Source organism: Aethalodelphis obliquidens, unplaced genomic scaffold (assembly GCF_003676395.1).
Source record: "Aethalodelphis obliquidens isolate GAN/ISIS:26980383/991018 unplaced genomic scaffold, ASM367639v1 scaffold90, whole genome shotgun sequence".
Classification (NCBI taxonomy): Eukaryota; Metazoa; Chordata; class Mammalia; order Artiodactyla; family Delphinidae; genus Aethalodelphis; species Aethalodelphis obliquidens.
In genome coordinates this window covers 4425682-4446575 of record NW_020838034.1, presented here as the reverse complement: position 1 = coordinate 4446575, position 20894 = coordinate 4425682, and the positions used below count along the sequence as shown (strand labels likewise).

The window sequence follows — 20894 nt, the reverse complement described above, 5'->3', positions numbered from 1 at the left end:
AAAACTACTATTTATTAAGGGCTTCCTATGTATCAAGTGCATGTCAAGCTCTTCAAAGACATTAACCCATGTAACACTTATAGCAACTCTGTGGAGTATTACTATATTCAATTTATAAATGAGTTTAAATATTATGCTTAAAATGTAGAGGGGCTACTGAAGGAATTTATGCAAGAAGTCTCCATTAGCAGACTTTTTTTTTTAAAGAATGTTATGTTAGCATATGGTATTTGTTTTTCTCTTTCTGACTGATGAACCTAGGGGCAAGAGAGGAATAAAGACACAGATGTAGAGAATGGACTTGAGGACACAGGGAAGGGGAAGGGGAAGCTGGGACGAAGTGAGAGAGTAACATTGACTTATATACACTACCAAATGTAAAATAGATAGCTAGTGGGAAGCAGCTACATAGCACAGGGAGATCAGCTCAGTGCTTTGCAACCACCAAGGAGGGTGGGAGGGAGACACAAGAGGGAGGGGATATGGGGATATACGTATGCACATAGCTGATTCACTTTGTTATACAGCAGAAACTAATACAACATTGTAAAGCAATTATAGTCCAATAAAGATGTTAAAGGAAAAAAAGAGGAAAAAAAAGAATGTTATGACAACATTCGGAAGAAAGACTTGGACTAAGGTCAACTGAAATGAGGGGAATTAGTTAGGAGACCATTGCAGTCATCATAGAGAATGATGATGGTGGTCGAAAGTTGGGTGTTTGTAGAAAGCATGGAGAAGAAGGAACAGAGTGGAGAGAATTTCAGGAGGCACTGTCTTCAGGATGGAAAAGGGAAGGGAGATAGTTAGGATGGTTCTCAGCTTCCTGAATGGAGGTAATGGTTAAACATGGTGGGTAATCAGGAGTAGATATGGGTTTAAGGGCAAGGTTAACTGTGTTCCAGTATAGTCTCCAATTCTGAGCTCACGTGGAATAAGCTCAATTCTATCCTCATCACAACTTGGAATATGTAAAATTAAAGTGAAAAATAGAACATCTGGCCCTTCACTGATTAAATGAGCTTTATCTTTGCTCTCACACTAGGAAAACCATTCCCTACTTGAAGCAACTTGAAGGGATATCCTCATACTTATTCCAGCCTCTCTCCTGCCTTTGACTAGAATTCAAGGAAATAAGCTAAATACCTGCATGGCCTTAACATATCTAGAAGTGCTCCCTTTTTGAGTCTTTCATGATCACAGTAGACTTTAGCGCAGGGTTTAGGGAAGTGAAGCCTGGGACCTAGGGTTCTGGGGAGGAGAAGCCACTCTAGGACCTTCATGGGACATTTGATATTGACAGTGCATTTTGACAGTGTTGAATTTGTCTTTCACTTAGGTCACTGTTCCTCACTGGATGCTTAGAGGGCTAAATCAAGAGCGTTGGAGGAGGAACTATAGAGCTGGGCTTCTTCCTGGACTGGACTCACCTCTTCAATGGCTAGGTAATTATTTCTACAAATCTATCTTTTGATGTGTCTGTATTTTCCTTCTCAGATCTATCTCTGCCATCAACCCCAGGGTCCTGAGGTAACACTTCCATAGCAATAAAGAAGAGGGTGGGGGGAAGGTGATGGCTCTGAGCAAGTGACCAACAGCTGAACACTGATGACCCTTGAGGTCTTGGGCATTGTTCAGAGGATGGACATACCTTTTACTGAAGGCCTTGGTCCAGCCTACTGTCTTTCATGATTATCATCACACATTTCTTTCCTTTGCCCAGCTCTTTTAGACCTAGACCTCCCTCAGTGCTAAAGCCAAACTCCACTGCTGTGACTGAGTTCCTTTTTGAAGGTTTCCCCAGCTTTGGGTGGTAGCACAGGCTTAGTTTCTTTGTTGTCTTTCTAACTTTGTACCTGCTGACTCTCTTTGGCAATGTCATTATTGTGATTGTTATTCACCTGGATCATCACCTCTATACTCCCATGTACTTTTTCCTGAGCATGCTGTCCATCTCTGAGACCTGCTACACTGTGGCCATCATTCCCTGTATGCTTTCTAGCCTCCTGAGTCCTCATTATCCCATTTCTATCCAAGGCTGTGCCACTCAGCCCTTCTTCTGTCTCACCTTTAGTATCAATAACTGCTTCCTGCTCACAGCCAGGGGGTATGATTGCTATGTGGCCATCTGCAACCCACTACAGTATTCAGTCATCATGGGTAAAGAGTCCTGTATCCAGTGGCATCTGGGTCCCTGGGAATTGGCCTGGGTATGGCCATTGTACAGGTAACATCTGTTTTTGGCCTGCCCTTCTGTGATGCCTTTGTCATCTCTCACTTCTTCTGTGACATGAGACCCCTGTTGAAGCTGGCCTGCACAGACACCACTGTCAACGAGATCATCAACTTTGTTGTCAGTGTTTTTGTCCTTGTTCTACCCATGGGCCTGGTCTTCATCTCCTATGTCCTCATCATCTCCACCATCCTCAAGATTGCTTCAGCTGAGGGTCAGAAGGAGGCCTTTGACACCTGTGCCTCCCACCTCACAGTGGTCATCATCCACTATGGCTGTGCCTCCGTCATTTACCTGAAGCCTAAGTCCCAGAGTTTCCTGGGTCAGGACAGACTCATCTCAATGACCTACACTGTCATCACTCCTCTGCTGAACCCCATCGTGTACAGCCTGAGGAACAAGGAGGTCAAAGATGCTCTGTGCAGAGTCAGGAGCAAAAGCCCCTCTCCTCTTAGTGAGGAGGTCGTTGAAGGCCTTTTCTTTCATTTTGTAAATATGTATTAATTTTAATGCTGCATCAATAATACCTTTAAGTACGGGATCAAGAAGAATAGACTAAATTGAATTGGGTGCTAAAATTGGAGACTTCCATTTGAGCTAGTCATGGTTCTCTGTGACCTCCTTTAGAGAAGATAGAAAATGACTTGGCATACACTTAAGAATATAGGGGAAAGATTTACCTGCCTGGATCACTCATACCTATGTTATACACCCATGCACACATCTACATATGCCCTGAGAATATATTGGGTTATACAACTCCAGTAAAGCACAAAATCCAGCAAGTTTCTAGAAAGCTAATGAACAAAGTGTTTGTAAACCACCTCAGAAAAACCTCTGTTGTTGTTGTTAAGGGTGTATGAGTAATTTATGCAAAATTTTAACAGATAAGTGTGGAGACACATGCATGTCCTTTTCTGTGGACGTTGAAGGCTTTCTTGTAATCTGTTTTTGCTGCTTACTAATATCTCATCACAGCCTGAGGACTCTTCAGAAGGCCAAAAAAAAAAAAAAAAACAAAACAAAACACTCTCCAAGTGGATAGAACTGCCCTAACTGACCATTCCTGGAAATGAGGAGTACAAATGTGGGAAGGCAAAAAATCACCAGTTACTAGAACACAGAGGTGGGTTGTCCAAAGTCCCAAGATGCTTAGGTGAGAAAACTCCAATTTGGAAAGGAGAGCATGCTGAACAATTCAATGCTTTTCACATCTCCAGTGCGGGAGTGAAAGAGGATGGAGGCTGGAAGAAGCCAAGCAAAATCATAGTTCCTTTTGCAGGGTAGACTTAAATCTTTGAAATAGTGTTATAAATGTAAGCACTTTAACTACAACTTCTGAAATTATTTATTAATGAGCAGAAGTCTGAAGCTTGACTTAATGAAAAAAATTTCCAGTAAGTTCCTAAGCTGTCAGAGGTTAATCTTCAGAAATTTCTTCTTAGATACTCCCAACTTAAAACCTGAGATAAAAAACAGCATTTCATGTTTGAGCATCACAGAAGGTGAAGGTGTATACCCTGGTCCTCTCTCCCTCATCCTTCCACTTCACTCTGGCCTTCTATACTGAAGAACAGGTATAACCTGAGTTTCAAACCCAGTTCTTGCCGTCTCTAGAATCCAGCTGATCCCATGGGGTGACGCTGCAGAGGCAAGATATCACTTGTAAGAGTGTCATGAAGTTAGTTGGGTGCTGAAGATAGGACAAGGCAGTGGAAATTAACAAATCTTCTAAGTCAAGCTAACATGTCTTGCTTTGCCAAGAAACACTGGCATGTGCTGTCTGACCAGAGATAAAAGATATCTTTGCCTTTGTGACCAGATTTCTAGAAATGATAGAGTCAGTTTATTTCTGTTAGGATAGCCAAGAATTGCCAAAAACAGTTAAGAAAAACTTTTTTTGCATTGTGTTCTGCTTAGTCTAGATAAAGCTGTTAGGTAAAGGTCTGATGACCAGTGTCAGTTTCTGATAAGGCACCCGATAGGGACTTGGGCTTGGTAACTAACTGTCCAGGGCTGGTAGACAACTTAAGGCAGGGAGACAATAATACTCTCTGAGTTTCTCTGGGCACCCAGGCTGGCGAGTACCTCTGCCATTCTCAGCATAAAGCTCCCATCTCTGACTTCAAGGAGATTCTCTTGTTGTCCCATTTCCCTTTTAATGAGAAGAGAGAAATAGCAGAGCTTTTCTTCAAGTACTCAATTTCCCAAAATACAAGGTGTATCTTTTGTCCGAGTTTCCACTCTTGAGGTAACCAAGGAAATTTGTCTTCCATTGGCCACTAGTAGGGAGCTACCAACTTGATTTTCAAAAACCAATCCTAATTATTGGGAGTTTGTGACATTTTGTAGCAGACAATTTGGAACAGCCATCATGGGAAAGATATTTGCTCTATGGACTGGCCTAGACCAATCTGGTAAGATATTGGAGGTAACAGAGGAAGCCCCAAGGGTGGAGCTGGGGTGAATTATTTCTATTCTAATCATTTGTATAACCTCCATACTTCTTCCCTGGCACAGATAGACTTTATGTATACTGAAATAAAAAAGCACCTTTATAAATGCCATATTTTGGGGGTCCACAAAATACTCAAGAACTCACTGTGTGTTCCACATTCCCTATGGAACAGATGTATGAATATCAAGAAGAAAAAAGGTGGAAATAAATGGTAGACATAAGTCTGGTATGAACCTGAAATTTAGATACATGGGAGAGCACAATGAAGGGAGAGACCAGTGTGTAGAGGATGAAGGCGAAATTCACACCAGAGCTCTTTTGGGAATGTGTTCTTAGCCTTTGTGCTGGAGAGTCACCTCATAGAACTGGGTTCCCACGTAATGAAGGACAAAATGGGCTCAAAGGGAGCTTAGAGACCACCTAGTCCAAATGCCGCTTGTTACAAAGAAGAAATGAAATCTCAGAGACTGGCAAGAACTTGCCCCAGTCACACAGCTGGTTAACAACAGCTCAAACTTCCAGGTTTATGCTCTGTCCATAGCCCTTGCCAGCTGGGAGTGAGGATGAAAATGGAGGTAAAAGTGAATTGGAGGTAAAGTGAAAATAGAAGTAAAAGTCACTCAGAGACTCAGAAAATCCCTCAGAAGATGTATCTGAAGCTTATAAAGCCTCGACTTTCTATTCATGTTCAGTCTCTCTCAATTCTTAACTCCGGGTCACTTGGCCTCAGACCAAATAAAGGAGGAAGTAACTTGCTCTTTAGCCTGATGCATAGCTGTGTGTTAAACACTGTGAGACAAGATGTTGTTAATGAATGTTCTGTAAGACTGTGGTCTCAAGGTTATAACTTCTAACAGACCTCCTGTCTTTCCTTAAAGGTAGGGAAGTGTCCAGGAACAACACCAAGGAGCTTGCTGTAGGGACTTTTCCTGGCCTATGGCTGCAGGAAAAATCTCTTCTCCACTCACCAGGCTTCTTTACACAAAGCCAAGTGCCAAGGCCATTCCCTGAGAATCTGGTCATTTCCTATCTCTCTGAAGTGATTTTAAAAAAAGAGACAGTGTTAAGGAGGTTCATACCAGCGTTGGGGACCAGGGTGGGCTGCCCCTAAATGTGCCACAATGACATATTGATTATTTTGAATTAAAGTTACTTAAGAATCAGGGATGGATGGATTGGGAGTTTGGGATTAGCAGTTACAAACTATTATATATAGAATGGATAAACAACAAGGTCCTGCCGTATAGCACAGGGAACTATATTCAATATCCTGTGATAAACCGTAATGGAAAAGAATATGAAAAAGGATATATCCTCATATTTTCATATTCTTTTCCATATATATTTCTTTTTTTTTTTTTTTTTTTTTTTTGCGGTACGCAGGCCTCTCACTGTTGTGGCCTCTCCCGTTGCGGAGCACAGGCTCCGGACGCGCAGGCCCAGCGGCCATGGCTCACGGGCCCAGCCGCTCCGTGGCATGTGGGATCCTCCTGGACCGGGGCACGAACCCGCATCCCCTGTATCGGCAGATGGACTCTCAACCACTGTGCCACCAGGGAAGCCCTCCATATATATTTCTGTCTTCCTGAAAGTAGGAAATAAATCTCGCACATGAGAGGTGTACTCCTTGCATCTGGAGGTAGAAAGACACCCTTACTGCCAGAGAGAGGGAATTCGGGGCTTAGAAGCCTATATAAACAAACTTGTTACTTATTTTATTTACCACCTCAAGCCCAAACTCTGTTTAGATTCTTCACGAATTGAGCACACCAATCCTAAGCTTCTTTGTCCTGTCAATTCCTCTCAAATGTATCATTTCTTTGTCTAAAAAGTATAAAAGCTGCCTGCTTTGACCACATTTTAGGTCCCATTTCTATGAGACCTCTGTGCACATGAATTAAAAAGTATTTCTTTTTCTCTTGCTAATTTGTCTTGTGTAAATTTTATTATTAGTTCAGCCACAAAAGCTCAAGAGAGGTCAAGGGGAAATTTTTCCCCACCTCAACAACAAATACCTATATATATTTTTAAAAGCTTTAATAATTATTCTCTGCTTTATGGCCCCAAACATCCTTCGGAGAAAATGGGCCTTGTCAGTCTCATGGATATTTACAAATTTTCCCCTAGTTCACTTCATCCTTATGTTACGTTATTAATTGTTCGAAAACACAGGTAAACTAAAGGTGCTCTGATCCTCCATTGCCTGTTGTGAACTCTTGGTCAGCACTGATAGTATGTTGCCTCTCCTCCCTAATGCTTTCCCCAGGCCCCCACTATAACTGTCTCCATAAGCAGAGGTGGGGTGTGGGTGGGGGAGCAAAGACTGTGTCTTTGTCTGAGATCTTATTCAGTCCTGGACTGTTTTCAGAGTGAGAGTTATGATTATTATTTGCTAGAATTTCACTAAGATGCTTAATTCAGGTGCTGTAAGAGGGTATACAAGATTTAAATTGGGGAGATATTAGAGGAGTGAAACAATCACAGGGAAATCTTAGACTGAGCCTCATCCCCAGAGACCTATGGCTCAAGGCTGCCCCAGGTTCTGCCAAGAACTAGAAGTTCATATGATAGTAAGTTGAAGAGAGAGCATAAAAATGATCAACTTCATCAGCATTCTACCATGTCTTCTCATTCCTAGCTCAGACTTACAATGGAGATAACATTAGAAGAGAGAACATTTCTAATCTAGACCTTCATGGTTCTTGCCTCTAGAAGCAGAAAAGAAATTAGCAAGGCTCAAATACTTAGGAACGTCATGTTATGTGGTTTCATACTTCTTTTATTCAAGTTGTACGTCCTTTTAATACTAATAAATGAATCTATTCATTCTTTTACTTATTTAAATGATGTTTATTGAGCACTTACTATTACATGCAACTTGACCAGTTTTGATTGGTTTAATGAAGCAGTTCTGTAAAGCCTTGCGCACTTGGTACCTTGTGAGATGTGTTTAACCATTAAGAAGCAATTACTAATGCCAGAAAGAAATTGCTATTGCAGATGTTTCTTGAGCAGTAACATCAGTTCTTTGGGGGTTCTGGTCTGGGCTGTGGGTCCATAAATTTGTTGCCTTTCCTGGTTCTCTTAATCTTCAAGAGAAATGTGAACTGCTGCTGGGTCGAGATAAACAACGCTGTGTCCACAACAAACAGAATCTTCACCAACAATGGGATAAGAAATTGTAGCCAGAAATATTTGCTTTGGGAAGCTGGAGTGGAATCAACAACAAGAAACATAACTCATATTAGAAACTGAAAAATGAGTTTAAGTGTGTCATCCTCCCTCAGAGAAGGACCCAACATGGTCTTTCATTTTCTAGCATGATATGCCATCCAGAAGCAGAGAGAAAACACTCATGAGTTTGAGTTCCTCAGTCTGTGCTCCCTGGAGCCCTAGGGAATCCTGAGTATTTCCCCCACAGCCCCTGTCTAATGGTTTGTCTAGCCATTATGCCCAAGGGGAAAGGTCATAGGAAAGATGGCCACGTCTTTGGAGCTGACAAGACCAACATCCACATATGATTCAGAGGTGGAAAGGAGACAGAATGAGGGCAGGGGGTCACCAGTGCCTTATTTGTCAATCAATCAATCAATCAGTCATCATTTATTGCATGTCTGTTGGGTGAATTGAAGATATTAGACTAGATCATATTTAAGTTGCCTTCCAATTCCACTGTTTTGTGATTCCGTTACTCTATTTGCAAAGTACTGATTTTTTTGTGATTGCTCTAGAATTATAGAACCCTAGAATATTACAGCCAGAAATTACTTACAGATCACTTAGACTGATGGCTCTCAACCCTGGCTGCATATTACCATTACCTGAAAGAGATTTTAAATACTGATGCCCAGGCCTCATTCCAAACCAATTAAATCAGAATCTCAAGGGATGATATACAGATATCAATTTTTTTTTTTAAATTTCCCAAGTGATTCTAGTGGAGTCTAGTCCAAATCCTTTATTTTACAGATAAGGGTACTAGAAGCCCAGCAACAATAAAATAACAGGTCTCAAATTAGTGAACAGAGAGCAACCATTAGAGCTTAATTATGGCTTCTGGTCTCATGCTTTTTAAGATATTAGCATGAGCAAAGTCCACCAAGCAAAAGTCTGATTTCTTCATTGCAAGGCAAATATTTCAAAGGCTCACTTTTTTATATGAAGTTTGGAAAGAGCAGCCTTTTTCATTGGCTAGAGAGGTAGCCCACCTGCCTATTCTTTCCTCATCAAGCCCTCTCTCTCATCTCCTAATTCACAGGCACACAGCCTATTGACTTGTTGGTTTCCTTTCCCATCCCTCCTAGGCTAGAATAGACTCTTCAAGCTCTTTATAGCTTTTGTTCCTTCAACTTTGAAACTCTCTTTCAATTTGTTAAATATAAATTTCTCCCCAGGAACAACAGATGACTTTGCTTGGCTAGTATTTAACAATCCATTTCACAAATATTACATTTAATATTTATAAAAATTCCATGTGAGCAGGTATCACTGTTGCCATTGAACAAGTAAGGAATCTAAGACAGACTGAGGGATACACTCTACCCCTGGTCCCCTCATTGCAAGTCTAATAGACTTTCCAAGGGATCACAGCTGCCCCCATTCTATAGCTGCTATCACTTTAGGCTCAAATGCTCTTTCTCCTTTCCCCTGCTATGAACTCCTTACTTTTACTTCACCAACTTACCTTTTTTTATTTTAATGTTGAGGTGATTAGAAGTATGGAGTATCTGCTGAATTATGCCCATGCAGTAATAGGTGCCACTGTCCCCTGCTGTGACGTTGGTAATGGAGATGTTGTGGTTCTCATACCAGTACTTAAGGGCTTTGTCATTCTTGAAGTAAGTCACCTTGTAGACATTCAGATTCCTCCAGCCGTGGCACCTGAGGAAGAGGGGCTCGCCCTCCAACACTGTCTCAGCAGAGGCCTGAAGGAGCAGCCAGTCTGAAGAGCATTTTTTATGTCATTTATTCAACAATGATAGATAAAATTAATAATAAATAAAAATAAAATAAAAGTAGATAAAAGAGGTCATGCAGAGAGTGTGTGTCAGAAACCTTTATCATTAACCCATTTCTTGGCTCATAAGGTCAATAAAAAAGAAACAAAAAATAATGCTTATAGCCTGTCTCCTCTATTGATAAATCCTCTCTCCAGAAAAGTAATTCTGGGACCACAACATCGCTGACCTTTCTAATGAGCCCACCCATAGAAGGCCTGAAACCCATTATCACACTCAGCTCCATTGTTGCATTTAGTCACTAAGGGGGAAATAAACCCACTATGCCTGGGGAGTCTTAGCCTAGGAGAGTGTCTGTTTTGTCCTCTCTAACCTTATAGGTGCTTCCCAGTTCTATTAGTCACAGTTAGCCCCTGACTTCTTCAGAACATGTATCACACTTTTAATTAGTTATTTGTGTAAGTACTGATTGGATGTCCTTTTCCTCATTGGGCTCTATACTTCAGAGGTCTGGGGCATGCCTGTTCCTTACATCATATCTCCAATGCCTAACACAATACCTAGGAGTTTGTAGGTTCTCAACAAACGTTTGTCAATAATGAGTCAGTAAAATATAAGAGTCAGGTTGCATGGCTAATGTCATTTTAAGAATTGAAAAGCATTCACCAAAGAAGACTTTTCAATGGAAATGTGGCTAGGTTGCACAAACATATTTTATTTAGGAACGATCCTTGAGGACTTTTCTAGAATCTACTCCAAAGAAATAAAGAAGATGTTTTACACTGCTTTAGTTTCTATTTGGAATTTGTACACAGCTGTTGAAACATCTCTTTTTACTCGAGAAAAATACAAAGTATGTTTATGCTCTAAAATATTTTTTTATTTAAAAATATAAAGCAAAATATAACAATGAGCTAGCCATGCAAATGAAATCATTGCTTTGTTCATTAAACATTTACGGACTAACCCACATGTGCCTGAGCATGCTGCACTAATTGTTGACAGTAATAAAGATGAAGCAAACATAAGATTTGTTCTTAAGTAAAAGCAGAGGACATGAGGAATGTACAGAGAGGTGTTTCAAAATGAAGAGTGCAACTTAATATTCAGGTTGTGATACATGGAAATTGCAGAGCAAATCTTTAAATCAATCTTTTGATCCTATTTAACATATACAACTATTTGCAATGTTCACATATCCAACATGCCATTTGACCATAAAACATGCATCTGCACCTATGTAGAAAAGATAGTCAGAAGTGAAATAGAGTAGAGGAGTAACACTGGGAGATTGCCAGAATCTTGAAAGAAGGCAGAATGGCTGACAGAAGGAGTAGAGGTAGAAGAAGCGAGATGGACAGGTCTGGTGAGAGACGCTGAGTCCCACCTTGGTGCCCTAAACCTTGGAATAACTTGCTTTCTCCCCATCTTCAGATGGGCCATTCCTCACATGAGAGAACTGATATTTCCATAACCCTGGAACTTACCACTGATGACATCTAGGTACACAGGTTCACTCATGATAAATCCTTTGCTTTTGCATCTATAGTCCCCACTGTCCTGGATGCTTGCATTTATGATGTCCCAACGTGAAGTTTTTGCTTCCAAAGAGTTTTTGTTGTGGGTCCACAAAGTGGAGTCATCTTCATGAGAATTGTTCCCTCCACATGTAAGAGTCACATTCTCTCCTCTAAATATTCTGTTCCATGGGGGATTCAAGGATACCTTAGATCTCCAGATGGCTTTCAGAAGAGCAGATTGTGGAAAGAGACATAGAAGGGGGAAAAATATCATTGAAAACTGTACAGACTCCAAAGTACAGACGTACCAATAGTCAGACAATCAATGGTCAGTCTACCCTTACTTATACCATTGGTGATAAGAAGCTGTCCTGATTCCTAGGATTAAAGGAAGGAGACAAGGGTGTTGTGGCTCCACAGAGCTCCCAACCTAGGGAGAAACATAAGACACAAATGCAGCATATTCAAAAACAAACAAGCAAATTTACTATGTGATGTAGGATAACTCCCTCTAATTCTCTAAATTTCAGTTCCAATGTCTGTAAATGAGGACTGCAGTCTCTTCAGGCAGAGATTATGTCTGTGATGTTCAACCATAACTCAGCACAGTGACTATTACACAGTAAGTGTTCATTAAATATTTATTGAGTTGATGAATGAGTGAATAATGGATGAATTAAGGCATTGGACTAGATGAAATACATGATCTCTCCCAGCTCTAAATTTTTATGACTATTTAACTGTGAGTGAATATGGAATTAAAAATATATGTCAATTCTGGATGGTAGTGAGAAGTGCCAAGAGGATCAGTCTTAAAAGTCTTTCAGGGACAAAGAGATATGGCACAAATTTGAACAGAAACTTTGGAAGCAGCCAGGTGGTGATGAGGAAGAGATGAAGCTGCTGAAAGACTTGGATTCAAGGGACTTATGTTACAATCCAGTCCTTTGTTAGCTGTGTAACCTCCAGAAAATGACTTAATCTGAGTTTCAGCATCCTCAATTATAAAATGGCAATAATAATAACAGTGATGATGGTGTAAGAATTGAAATGAGAACTACAGGCTCTTTGGTAGGGTTAATGGTGGACGCTGGGAGGGCTCATGCCAAGGAATGCATCCGAGAACTTCTGCTGCCAGTGCCTTGTCCCTGTGGTGAGCCACAGCCACTATCCACCCCACCTTGAGCCCCCTGCAGGAGACCCTCCAACACAAGCAGAGCAGAAACAAGAAAAACAACAATCCTGCAGCCTGTGGAACAAAAACCACATTTACAGAAAGATAGACAAAATGAAAAGGCAGAAGACTATTTACCAGATGAAGGAACAATATAAAACCCCAGAAAAACAACTAAATGAAGTGGAAATAGGCAACCTTCCAGAAAAAGAATTCAGAATAATGATGATGAAGATGATCCAGGACCTCAGAAAAAGAATGGAGGCAAAGATCGAGAACATACAAGAAATGTTTAACAAAGACCTAGAAGAATTAAAGAACAACCAAACAGAGATCAACAATATAATAACTGAAATGAAAAGTACACTAGAAGGAATCAATAGCAGAATAACTGAGGCAGAAGAACGGATAAGTGACCTGAAGACAGAATGGTGGAATTCACTGCTGTGGAACAGAATAAAGAAAAAAGAATGAAAATAAGTGAAGACAGCCTAAGAGACTTCTGGGACAACATTAAATGCACCAACATCCTCATTATAGGGGTCCCTATAATGGAGAACAGGGAGGTCCCTATAAAAGGAGAACAGGGAGAAAAAGGACCCAAGAAAATATTTGAAAAGATTATAGTTGAAAACTTTGCTAACATGGGAAAGGAAATAGCCACCCAAGTCCAGGAAGCACAGAGAGTCCCAGGCAGGATGAACCCAAGAAGAAACACACCAAGACATATAATAATCAAATTGACAAAAATTAAAGAAGAAGAAAAATTATTAAAAGCAACAAGGGAAAAATGACAAATAACATACAAGAGAACTCCCATAAGGTTAACAGCTGATTTCTCAACAGAATCTCTACAAGCCAGAAGTGAGTGCCATGATATATTTAAAGTGATGAAAGAGAAGAATCTATAACCAAGATTACTCTACCCCGCAAGGATCTCATTCAGATCCGATGGAGAAATCAAAAGCTTTACAGACAAGCAAAAGCTAAGAGAATTCATAATCACCAAACGAGCTCTAAAACAAATGCTAAAGGAAATTCTCTAAGTGGGAAACACAAGAGAAGAAAAGGACCTACAAAAACAAACCCAAAACAAATAAGAACGTGGTCATAGGAACATACATATTGATAATTACCTTAAACATGAATGGATTAAATGCTCCAACCAAAAGACACAGGCTTGCTAAATGGATACAAAAATGAGACCCATATATATGCTGTCTACAGGAGACCCACTTCAGACCTAGGGACACTTACAGATTGAAAGTGAGGAGATGGAAAAAGATACTCCAAGCAAATGGAAGTCATAAGAAAGCTGGAGTAGCAATACTTATATCAGATAAAATATACTTTAAAATAAAGAATATTATAAGAGACAAGGAAGGACACTACATAATGATCAAGGGATCAACCCAAGAAGAAGATATAACAATTATATATGCACACAACATAGGAGCACCTCAATAAATAAGACAAATGCTAACAGCTATAAAAGAGGAAATCAACAGTAACACAAATAGTGGAGGACTTTAACACCTCACACCAATGAACAGATTATCCAAACAGAAAATTAATAAGGAAACACAAGCTTAAAATGACACAATAGGCCAGATAGATTTAACTGACATTTATAGGACACTCCATCCTAAAAGAGCAGATTACAGTTTCTTCTCAAGTGCACACAGCACATTCTCCAGGATAGATCACCTCTTGGGTCACAATCAAGCCTTGGTAAACTTAAGAAAATTGAAATCATATCAAGCATCTTTTCCAACCACAATGCTGTGAGATTAGAAATGAATTACAGGGGAAGAAATGTAAAAAACACAAACACATGGAGGCTAAACAATACATTACTAAATAACCAAGAGATCACTGAATAAATCAAAGAGGAAATCAAAAAATACCTAGAGAGAAATGACAATGAAAACATGATGATCCAAAACCTATGGGATGCAGCAAAGCAGTTCTAAGAGGGAAGTTTATAGCAATACAATCCTACCTCAAGAAACAAGAAAAATCTCAAATGAACAATCTACCTTACACCTAAAGGATCTAAGGAAAGAAAAAACAAAACCCCAAAGTTAGCAGAAGGAAAGAAATCATAAAGTCAGAGCAGAAATAAATGGAATGGAAAGAAAACAATTGCAAAGATCAATAAAACTAAAGGCTGATTCTTTGAGAAGACAAACAAAATTGATAAACCTTTAGCCAGACTCATCAAGTAAAAGAGGGAGAGGACTCAAATCAATAAAATTAGAAATGAAAAGGAGAAGTTACAACAGACACTGCAGAAATACAAAGCATCATAAGATACTACTACAAGCAACTCTATGCCAAAAAAATGGACAACCTAAAAGAAATGGACAAATTATTAGAAAGGTAAAACCTTCCAAGATGGAACCAGGAAGAAATAGAAAATATGAACAGACCAATCACAAGTAATGAAATTGAAACTGTGATTTAAAATCTTCCAACAAACAAAAGTTCAGGACCAGATGGATTCACAGGTGAATTCTATCAAATATTTAGAGAAAAGCTAACACCCATCCTCCTCAAACTCTTCCAAAAAATTGCAGAGGAAGTAACACTCCCAAACTCATTCAACAAGGCCACCATCACCCTGATGCCAAAACCAGACAAAGATACTACAAAAAAAGAAAATTACAGACGAATATCACTGATGAATATAGATGCAAAAATCCTCAACAATATACTAGCAAACAGAATCCAACAACACAGTAAAAAAGATCATACACCATGATCAAGTGGGACTTATCCCAGGGATGCAAGGATTCTAAAGTATATGCAAATCAATCAATGTGATACACCATATTAACAAATTGAATAATAAAAAACATATGATCACCTCAATAGATGCAGAAAAAGCTTTTGACATAATTCAACACCGATTTATGATAAAAACTCTCCATAAAGTGGGCATAGGGGGAACCAACCTCAACATAATAAAGGCCATATACAACAAACCCACAGCAAACATCATTCTCAATGTTGAAAAAAGTGACATCATTTCCTCTAAGTTCAGGAACGAGACAAGGATATCCACTCTCGCCACTCTTATTCAACATAGTTTTGGAAGTCCTAGCCATGGCAATCAGAGAAGAAGAAGAAGTAAAAGGAATCCAAATTGGAAAAGAAGTAAAACTGTCATTGTTTGTGGATAACACGATACCCTACATAGATAACCCTAAAGATCTAGAAAATAACTAGAGCTAATCAATGAATTTGGTAAAGTTTCAGGATACAAAATTAATGAGCAGAAGTCTCTTGCAGTCCTATCCACTAACAATGAAAGATCAAGTCAGAACGACCTGTATGCATAAAACTATAAGACACTAATGAAAGAAATCATAGATGATACAAACAGATGGAGAGATATACTATGTTCTTGGATTGGAAGAATAAATATTGTGAAAATGACTATACTACTCAAAGCAATCTACAGATCCAATGCAATCCCTATCAAATTACCAATGGCATTTTTTACAGTACTAAAACAAAAAAAATCTTAAAATTTGTATGGAGACACAAAAGACCCTGAATAGCCAAAGCAATCTTGAGAAATAAAAACGGAGCTGGAGGAATCAGACTCTCTGACTTCAGACTATACTACAAAGCTACAGTAATCGAGAAAATATGGTACAGGCACAAAACAGAAATATAGATCAATGGAACAGGATAGAAAGCCCTGAGACAAACCCACGCACCTATGGTCAACTACTCTATGACAAAGGAGGCAAGGATATACAATGGTGAAAAGACAGTCTCTTCAATAATTTGTGCTGGGAGAATTGGACAGCTACATGTAAAAGAATGAAATTAGAACACTCCCTAACACCATACACAAAATAAATTCAAAATGGATTAAAGAACTACATGTAAGACCAGACACTATAAAACTCTTAGAGGAAAACATAGGAAGGACACTCTTCGACATAAATCATAGCAAGATCTTTTTTGATTCACATCCTAGAGTAATGGAAATAAAAGCAAAAATGAATAAATGGGACCTAATTAAACTTAAAAGCTTTTGCACAGCAAAGGAAACTATAAACAAGACTAAAAGTCAACCCTCAGAATGGGAGAAAATATTTGCAAATGAATCAACAGACAAAGGATTAATCTCCAAAATATATAAACAGCTCATGCAACTCAATATTAAAAAAAACAACCCAATCCAAAAATGGCCAGAAGACCTAAATAGACATTTCTCCAAAGAAGACATACAGATGGCCAAGAAGCACATGAAAAGCTGCTCAACATCACTAATTATCAGAGAAATGCAAATCAAAACTACAGTGAGGTATCACCTCACACCAGTTAAAATGGGCATCATCAGAAAATCTACAAACAACAAATGCTGGAGAGGGTGTGGAGAAAAGGGAACCCTCTTGCACTCTTGGTGGGAATGTAAATTGATACAGCCACTATGGGGAACTGTATGGAGGTCCCCTAATAAACTAAAAATAGAATTACCATATGACCCAGCAATCCCGCTACTGGGCATATACCCAGAGAAAACCATAATTCAAAAAGACACATGCGCCCCAGTGTTCATTGAAGCACTATTTACAATAGCCAGGTCATGGAAGCAACCTAAATGCCCATCAACCGATGAATGGATAAAGAAGATGTGGTACATATATACAATGGAATATTACTCAGCCATAAAAAGGAGCGAAGTTGGGCCATTTGTAGAGATGTGGATGGATCTAGAGACTGTCATACAGAGTGAGTAAGTCAGAAAGAGAAAAACAAATATCGTATATTAACACATATATATGGAATCTAGAAAAATGGTACAGATGAACTGGTTTGCAAGGCAGAAATAGAGACACAGATGTAGAGAACAAATGTATGGACACAAAGGGGAGAAAGCAGGGATCGGGTGTTGTAGGATGAATTGAGAGATTGGGATTGACATATATACACTAATATGTATAAAATAAATAACTAATAAGAAACCGCTGTATAAAAAAATTTAAAAAAAGAACAAGTTTACATGATAGTGGCTGGAGGAGTGGCTGAGACACTTAGATGCTCAACAGACATTATTGTTGGCATTAAAGAGGAAAGGGTGACTTGAGAGAATGAAGTGGCATGTGGGAAACTTTTAAATGGGAGGATAAAGGAAGATTATGCAAGGTGGAAGTGGGTTGGACAGGGAAGAGCAGATTAATAATCATTAGAAAATAGATGATGGGATGAAGGGAAAGAGTGAAGGGAGGGCAAGTCCCAGACACATTGAAATGCTGAGGGAACAAGGACAGAGGTCTCACCTGCTGATATGCCATCTGGAGCTGCAAAAAGTCCAGAGAGGATACGTTAGTGTCTATCCCCAGCCTTCTGGACACCTAAAGACTGGGATCTGGAAGTGGTGATGAGGTTTACATCCATGAAGTTTTAAGGGCCAACCATCTTTCCAGGAATCTGACTCAGGGAAGGAAGGAGCTTCTGTCTTTCCTCCCTTGCCCTCTGGAAGATGCCAGCATGATAGCAAGGACCAGACTTTCAGTCCAGCTTCCCCCTTAGATGGTGTTCAGCCCCACTTCCTCTGCTATCCAGCTTGCCTTCCCTACAGAATCCCTGGGAAATTCCCCACGGTTTGCACATAGACTAGAAAAAGTCACCAGTAAAATGATCAACTTTCCCACTCCAGCTGCTCTCCCAATCCATTTTGGCCCCTTCAGGGGTCAGTAACTGATCTCTACTTACAGAAGAGCAGCAGAGCTATCCACAGCAGGGCAGGGGTTCCCATGGCAGTAGGCATTTCCTCTGTGGCTGCCAGGTGCCAACTGGCCTGGAGAGACCTAGGGCCTTAGAGTAAGCTTGAAACTAAAAAGGAGAAGGAAATGTTCTCTGTTTCATATCTCATTAACTCATCAGCTGCACCTAGGTTTGCTTCCTTCTCTGGAGATAATATTCAGGGTGGTGCCTAATAGGACAATTTTGTATTTACCCGCATACTGCACTCTCCATCCCACTTCCGTGTACACATGTGGAATCTAGTGGTAAAGAGGCATAGAGCTAGGCACACGGGCACAGAGCTTTCTTAAACTGTCAATGTATAGCTATGTCATTTGCAACTTAGAAAAGTGGGGTGCCAGGGAGAGCAGAATAAAACAACAACAGTTAATTATTCAAGACCTAATATATGCCAGGCACTATGATAAATACATCTGGTATTTCATTCATTTCTCACAATAAACCTATGAAGGAGGTACCATTGTTATTGACATTTTATAGATAAGAAAATTGGAACTTAGAGAGGTGAAGTAGCTTGTCTTAGGGTATTCCCTAGTAAATGGCTAATTTGGGACTCAAAATATTTAAAAAATCTAATCCCAGAGTAAAACTCTTAATCGTGATGATATATTGTTTATGCATGTCTACAAGTATGGCCAGCAATTGCTGAAATTCTGTTTTGGTTCTGCAGAGCTACCAATCCTCTTATTACCTAATTTCCTGCTGATACATTAGTTCACAAAGTCACAAATTTTCATCTGCTTCCCTGATGATCCACTATCCAACCAGCCAAATTAGAGATATTTTCAGAGACTCCTTCTCTTCCATGGGGTCCTGATGGGGCTCACAACACAGGAAGGCAGACATTAAGCCTTAACTTACAGGGATCTCGGTCATATAATTTATTTTATTTTCTTTCCCACCATTTTTCCCTTTTTATCTTTCTAATCTCCAGCACGATCACCCTTTCTCCTCTAAATCCGCATCTGTTCTCCTCCCTCCAGGACCCCTTTGCCTAATTCTTCTGTTTTTTAAATCTAGGTCAGAGTTGGTCACCTTCTTCCAGGATTTGGTATTGATAGTGATACTGGAGATAATAACCCCATAAATAGCTACAATGGTTTGCCCTTTACAAAGCTTTTTCATATGCAGTGTTATTGTTTGGTCCTTGGCAGAACTCTGAAGTAGGCAGAGGCAGTACAAAGTAAGCAAGGCCCCATTCTATCATGCTATGCTTTTCCTCACAGACTCTTGAGTTAGGTCTAATGAATTAAACATAAAGTCACTGCACGTAAAGATCTAACCAAAGCTTCCAGCTTCTATGAAATTAGAGAATATGGGGCTACGGATTCATAAATAGAAAGTTTCATATAAGAAAGATTGTGACTGGTCCCAGGTCATGCGACGTTTTAGTGACAGATCTTTAAAGAAAGAAGCCATTTATTTTGGAAAGCGTAAGTATTTAGAGATCTGAATTCAAATACTCCTAGTATTTATGTGATTAAGGTTTACCTGTAAAGTAGGGACAATAATGGTATCCAGGTCATGTCTTTATTATGAGGTTTAATAAGATAATAAATGTGTAAAGTGCATTACACAGCATCTGGTATGTAAAAGCTGCTCAGTAAATCGACCTTTGCCCTCCTTTATTATCATTATTTATTAAAGACTCAGGAGAAACATGCATTTCAACAGGGTTAAGGCAATCAGCAAATACACAGGATGCTTGATTTGATAACCAGTATCTTAACGCCAGTATAATTTATGTAAGCAATGTCACTCCTCTCCATAGTCACGAAGAAGGGAGCATGATAAGAGAGAAGAGAATGGAAAAAGTTGTTTGCCGGTGGGGGCGGGTGGGGTGGGGAGGAGAAAGAAATGGGGAATATGCAATTTTTGAGGCACTGTCAGAAGGCAGTACGTATTTGAATATATCAAGATCCTGGAAGAGACAGACAGAAGCTATTTCACCACTTTGCTGAGTTTGTCCAGGGGAGTTATCAGATATTCTTTTTCCCTAGGACAGCGATTCTACAATAAAATTGTCCTTCAGAGACGATCACTTTCCTGCGACTCAAATAATCTATTTTACAGCTTCCTCCTTCAGTTATTCCCTGCTTGAATGGGAGGTAGACTGAAATTCATCAAGACATACTATTTCCTAGTTCAGAGAGTATAAGCTTTGGAGTTGAGACACTACTTTCATTTCCTCCACCATCCTAAAGACTTTTTTGCTTCAGTGTCCAGTAGTGAAATGAAGGTAGTATTTTGGTAGCAGTAATGGCAAACATCAGCAGATTCAACAAAAGTAGTTCACTAAAAAAAAAAAAAAAAAAAAGTAGTTCACTAAAGCTCAAAAAACAAAACAAACCATGCATTCATCAACCTCTACAACAACAACAAAATCAACAATATCAACCTCAGAAAGAATAAACTATACCCTAAATGCCATAGTACCCAAAGGAACAAAATGAGAATTCAGAAAGGACAACACTTAAGATTAAACCATAGTACTACTCCACTCTGCCATAACTGGTTGATGTGCCAGTTGATTTCCACACATCCTTTATTTTATTAAAAAAAAAAAAAGAAAAAGTTCTCCAAATTTTATATCCACTGTCTGGGTGGAATGTGCTGTTGATTCTTGTATCCTGCTTGTCAATGTCAGGAACATGTGTTCACTGGGATCAGTAGTTTGTGTCTTAACCTCACTTCTTACTACAAGCTTTGAACCCGGGTACTCATGTGTTCAACACTCATAAACAGCATCTCTATCCCCAAATTT

General features: G+C 39.5%; 2 protein-coding genes across 4 annotated transcripts; one reads left to right on the top strand and one right to left on the bottom strand.

Moving 5' to 3' along the window:
- The first annotated feature begins 1451 nt into the window (after nt 1-1451).
- On the top strand, nt 1452-4800 carry LOC113614011 (olfactory receptor 10J3-like). The gene is given in 2 exon segments (XM_027095255.1): nt 1452-2178; nt 2181-4800. Coding segments are annotated over 2 exon segments (810 nt in total). The 5' UTR covers nt 1452-1925; the 3' UTR covers nt 2738-4800.
- A 2720-nt stretch (nt 4801-7520) lies between these two features.
- FCER1A (Fc epsilon receptor Ia) lies at nt 7521-18184 on the bottom strand. Of its 3 annotated transcripts, XM_027095258.1 has the most exons (6): nt 18080-18184; nt 17644-17664; nt 11137-11391; nt 9376-9633; nt 8464-8512; nt 7521-7899 (listed from the first exon to the last, which is right to left on the bottom strand). In XM_027095258.1, exons 1-6 carry the CDS (start codon nt 18132-18134, stop codon nt 7776-7778), a joined length of 762 nt encoding a protein of 253 aa, XP_026951059.1. In that variant the 5' UTR covers nt 18135-18184; the 3' UTR covers nt 7521-7775. The 3 variants fall into 3 exon arrangements, with proteins under 3 accessions (XP_026951059.1, XP_026951058.1, XP_026951060.1); XM_027095257.1 differs by lacking the exon at nt 8464-8512 and having other exon boundaries at nt 18080-18183; XM_027095259.1 differs by lacking the exons at nt 8464-8512; nt 17644-17664 and having other exon boundaries at nt 18080-18149.
- Between the last annotated feature and the right edge of the window lie 2710 nt (nt 18185-20894).

What these genes read in the sequence shown, in the direction of transcription:
- FCER1A (XM_027095257.1), bottom strand. Translation starts at nt 18,134, where the DNA reads ATGCCTACTGCCATGGGAACCCCTGCCCTGCTGTGGATAGCTCTGCTG. An exon ending in GATAGCTCTGCTGCTCTTCT is followed by an intron (nt 17,665 to 18,079) that starts GTAAGTAGAGAT and finishes GACTTTTTGCAG; the next exon opens with CTCCAGATGGCATATCAGCA. An exon ending in GTACCTAGATGTCATCAGTG is followed by an intron (nt 9,634 to 11,136) that starts GTAAGTTCCAGG and finishes AATGCTCTTCAG; the next exon opens with ACTGGCTGCTCCTTCAGGCC.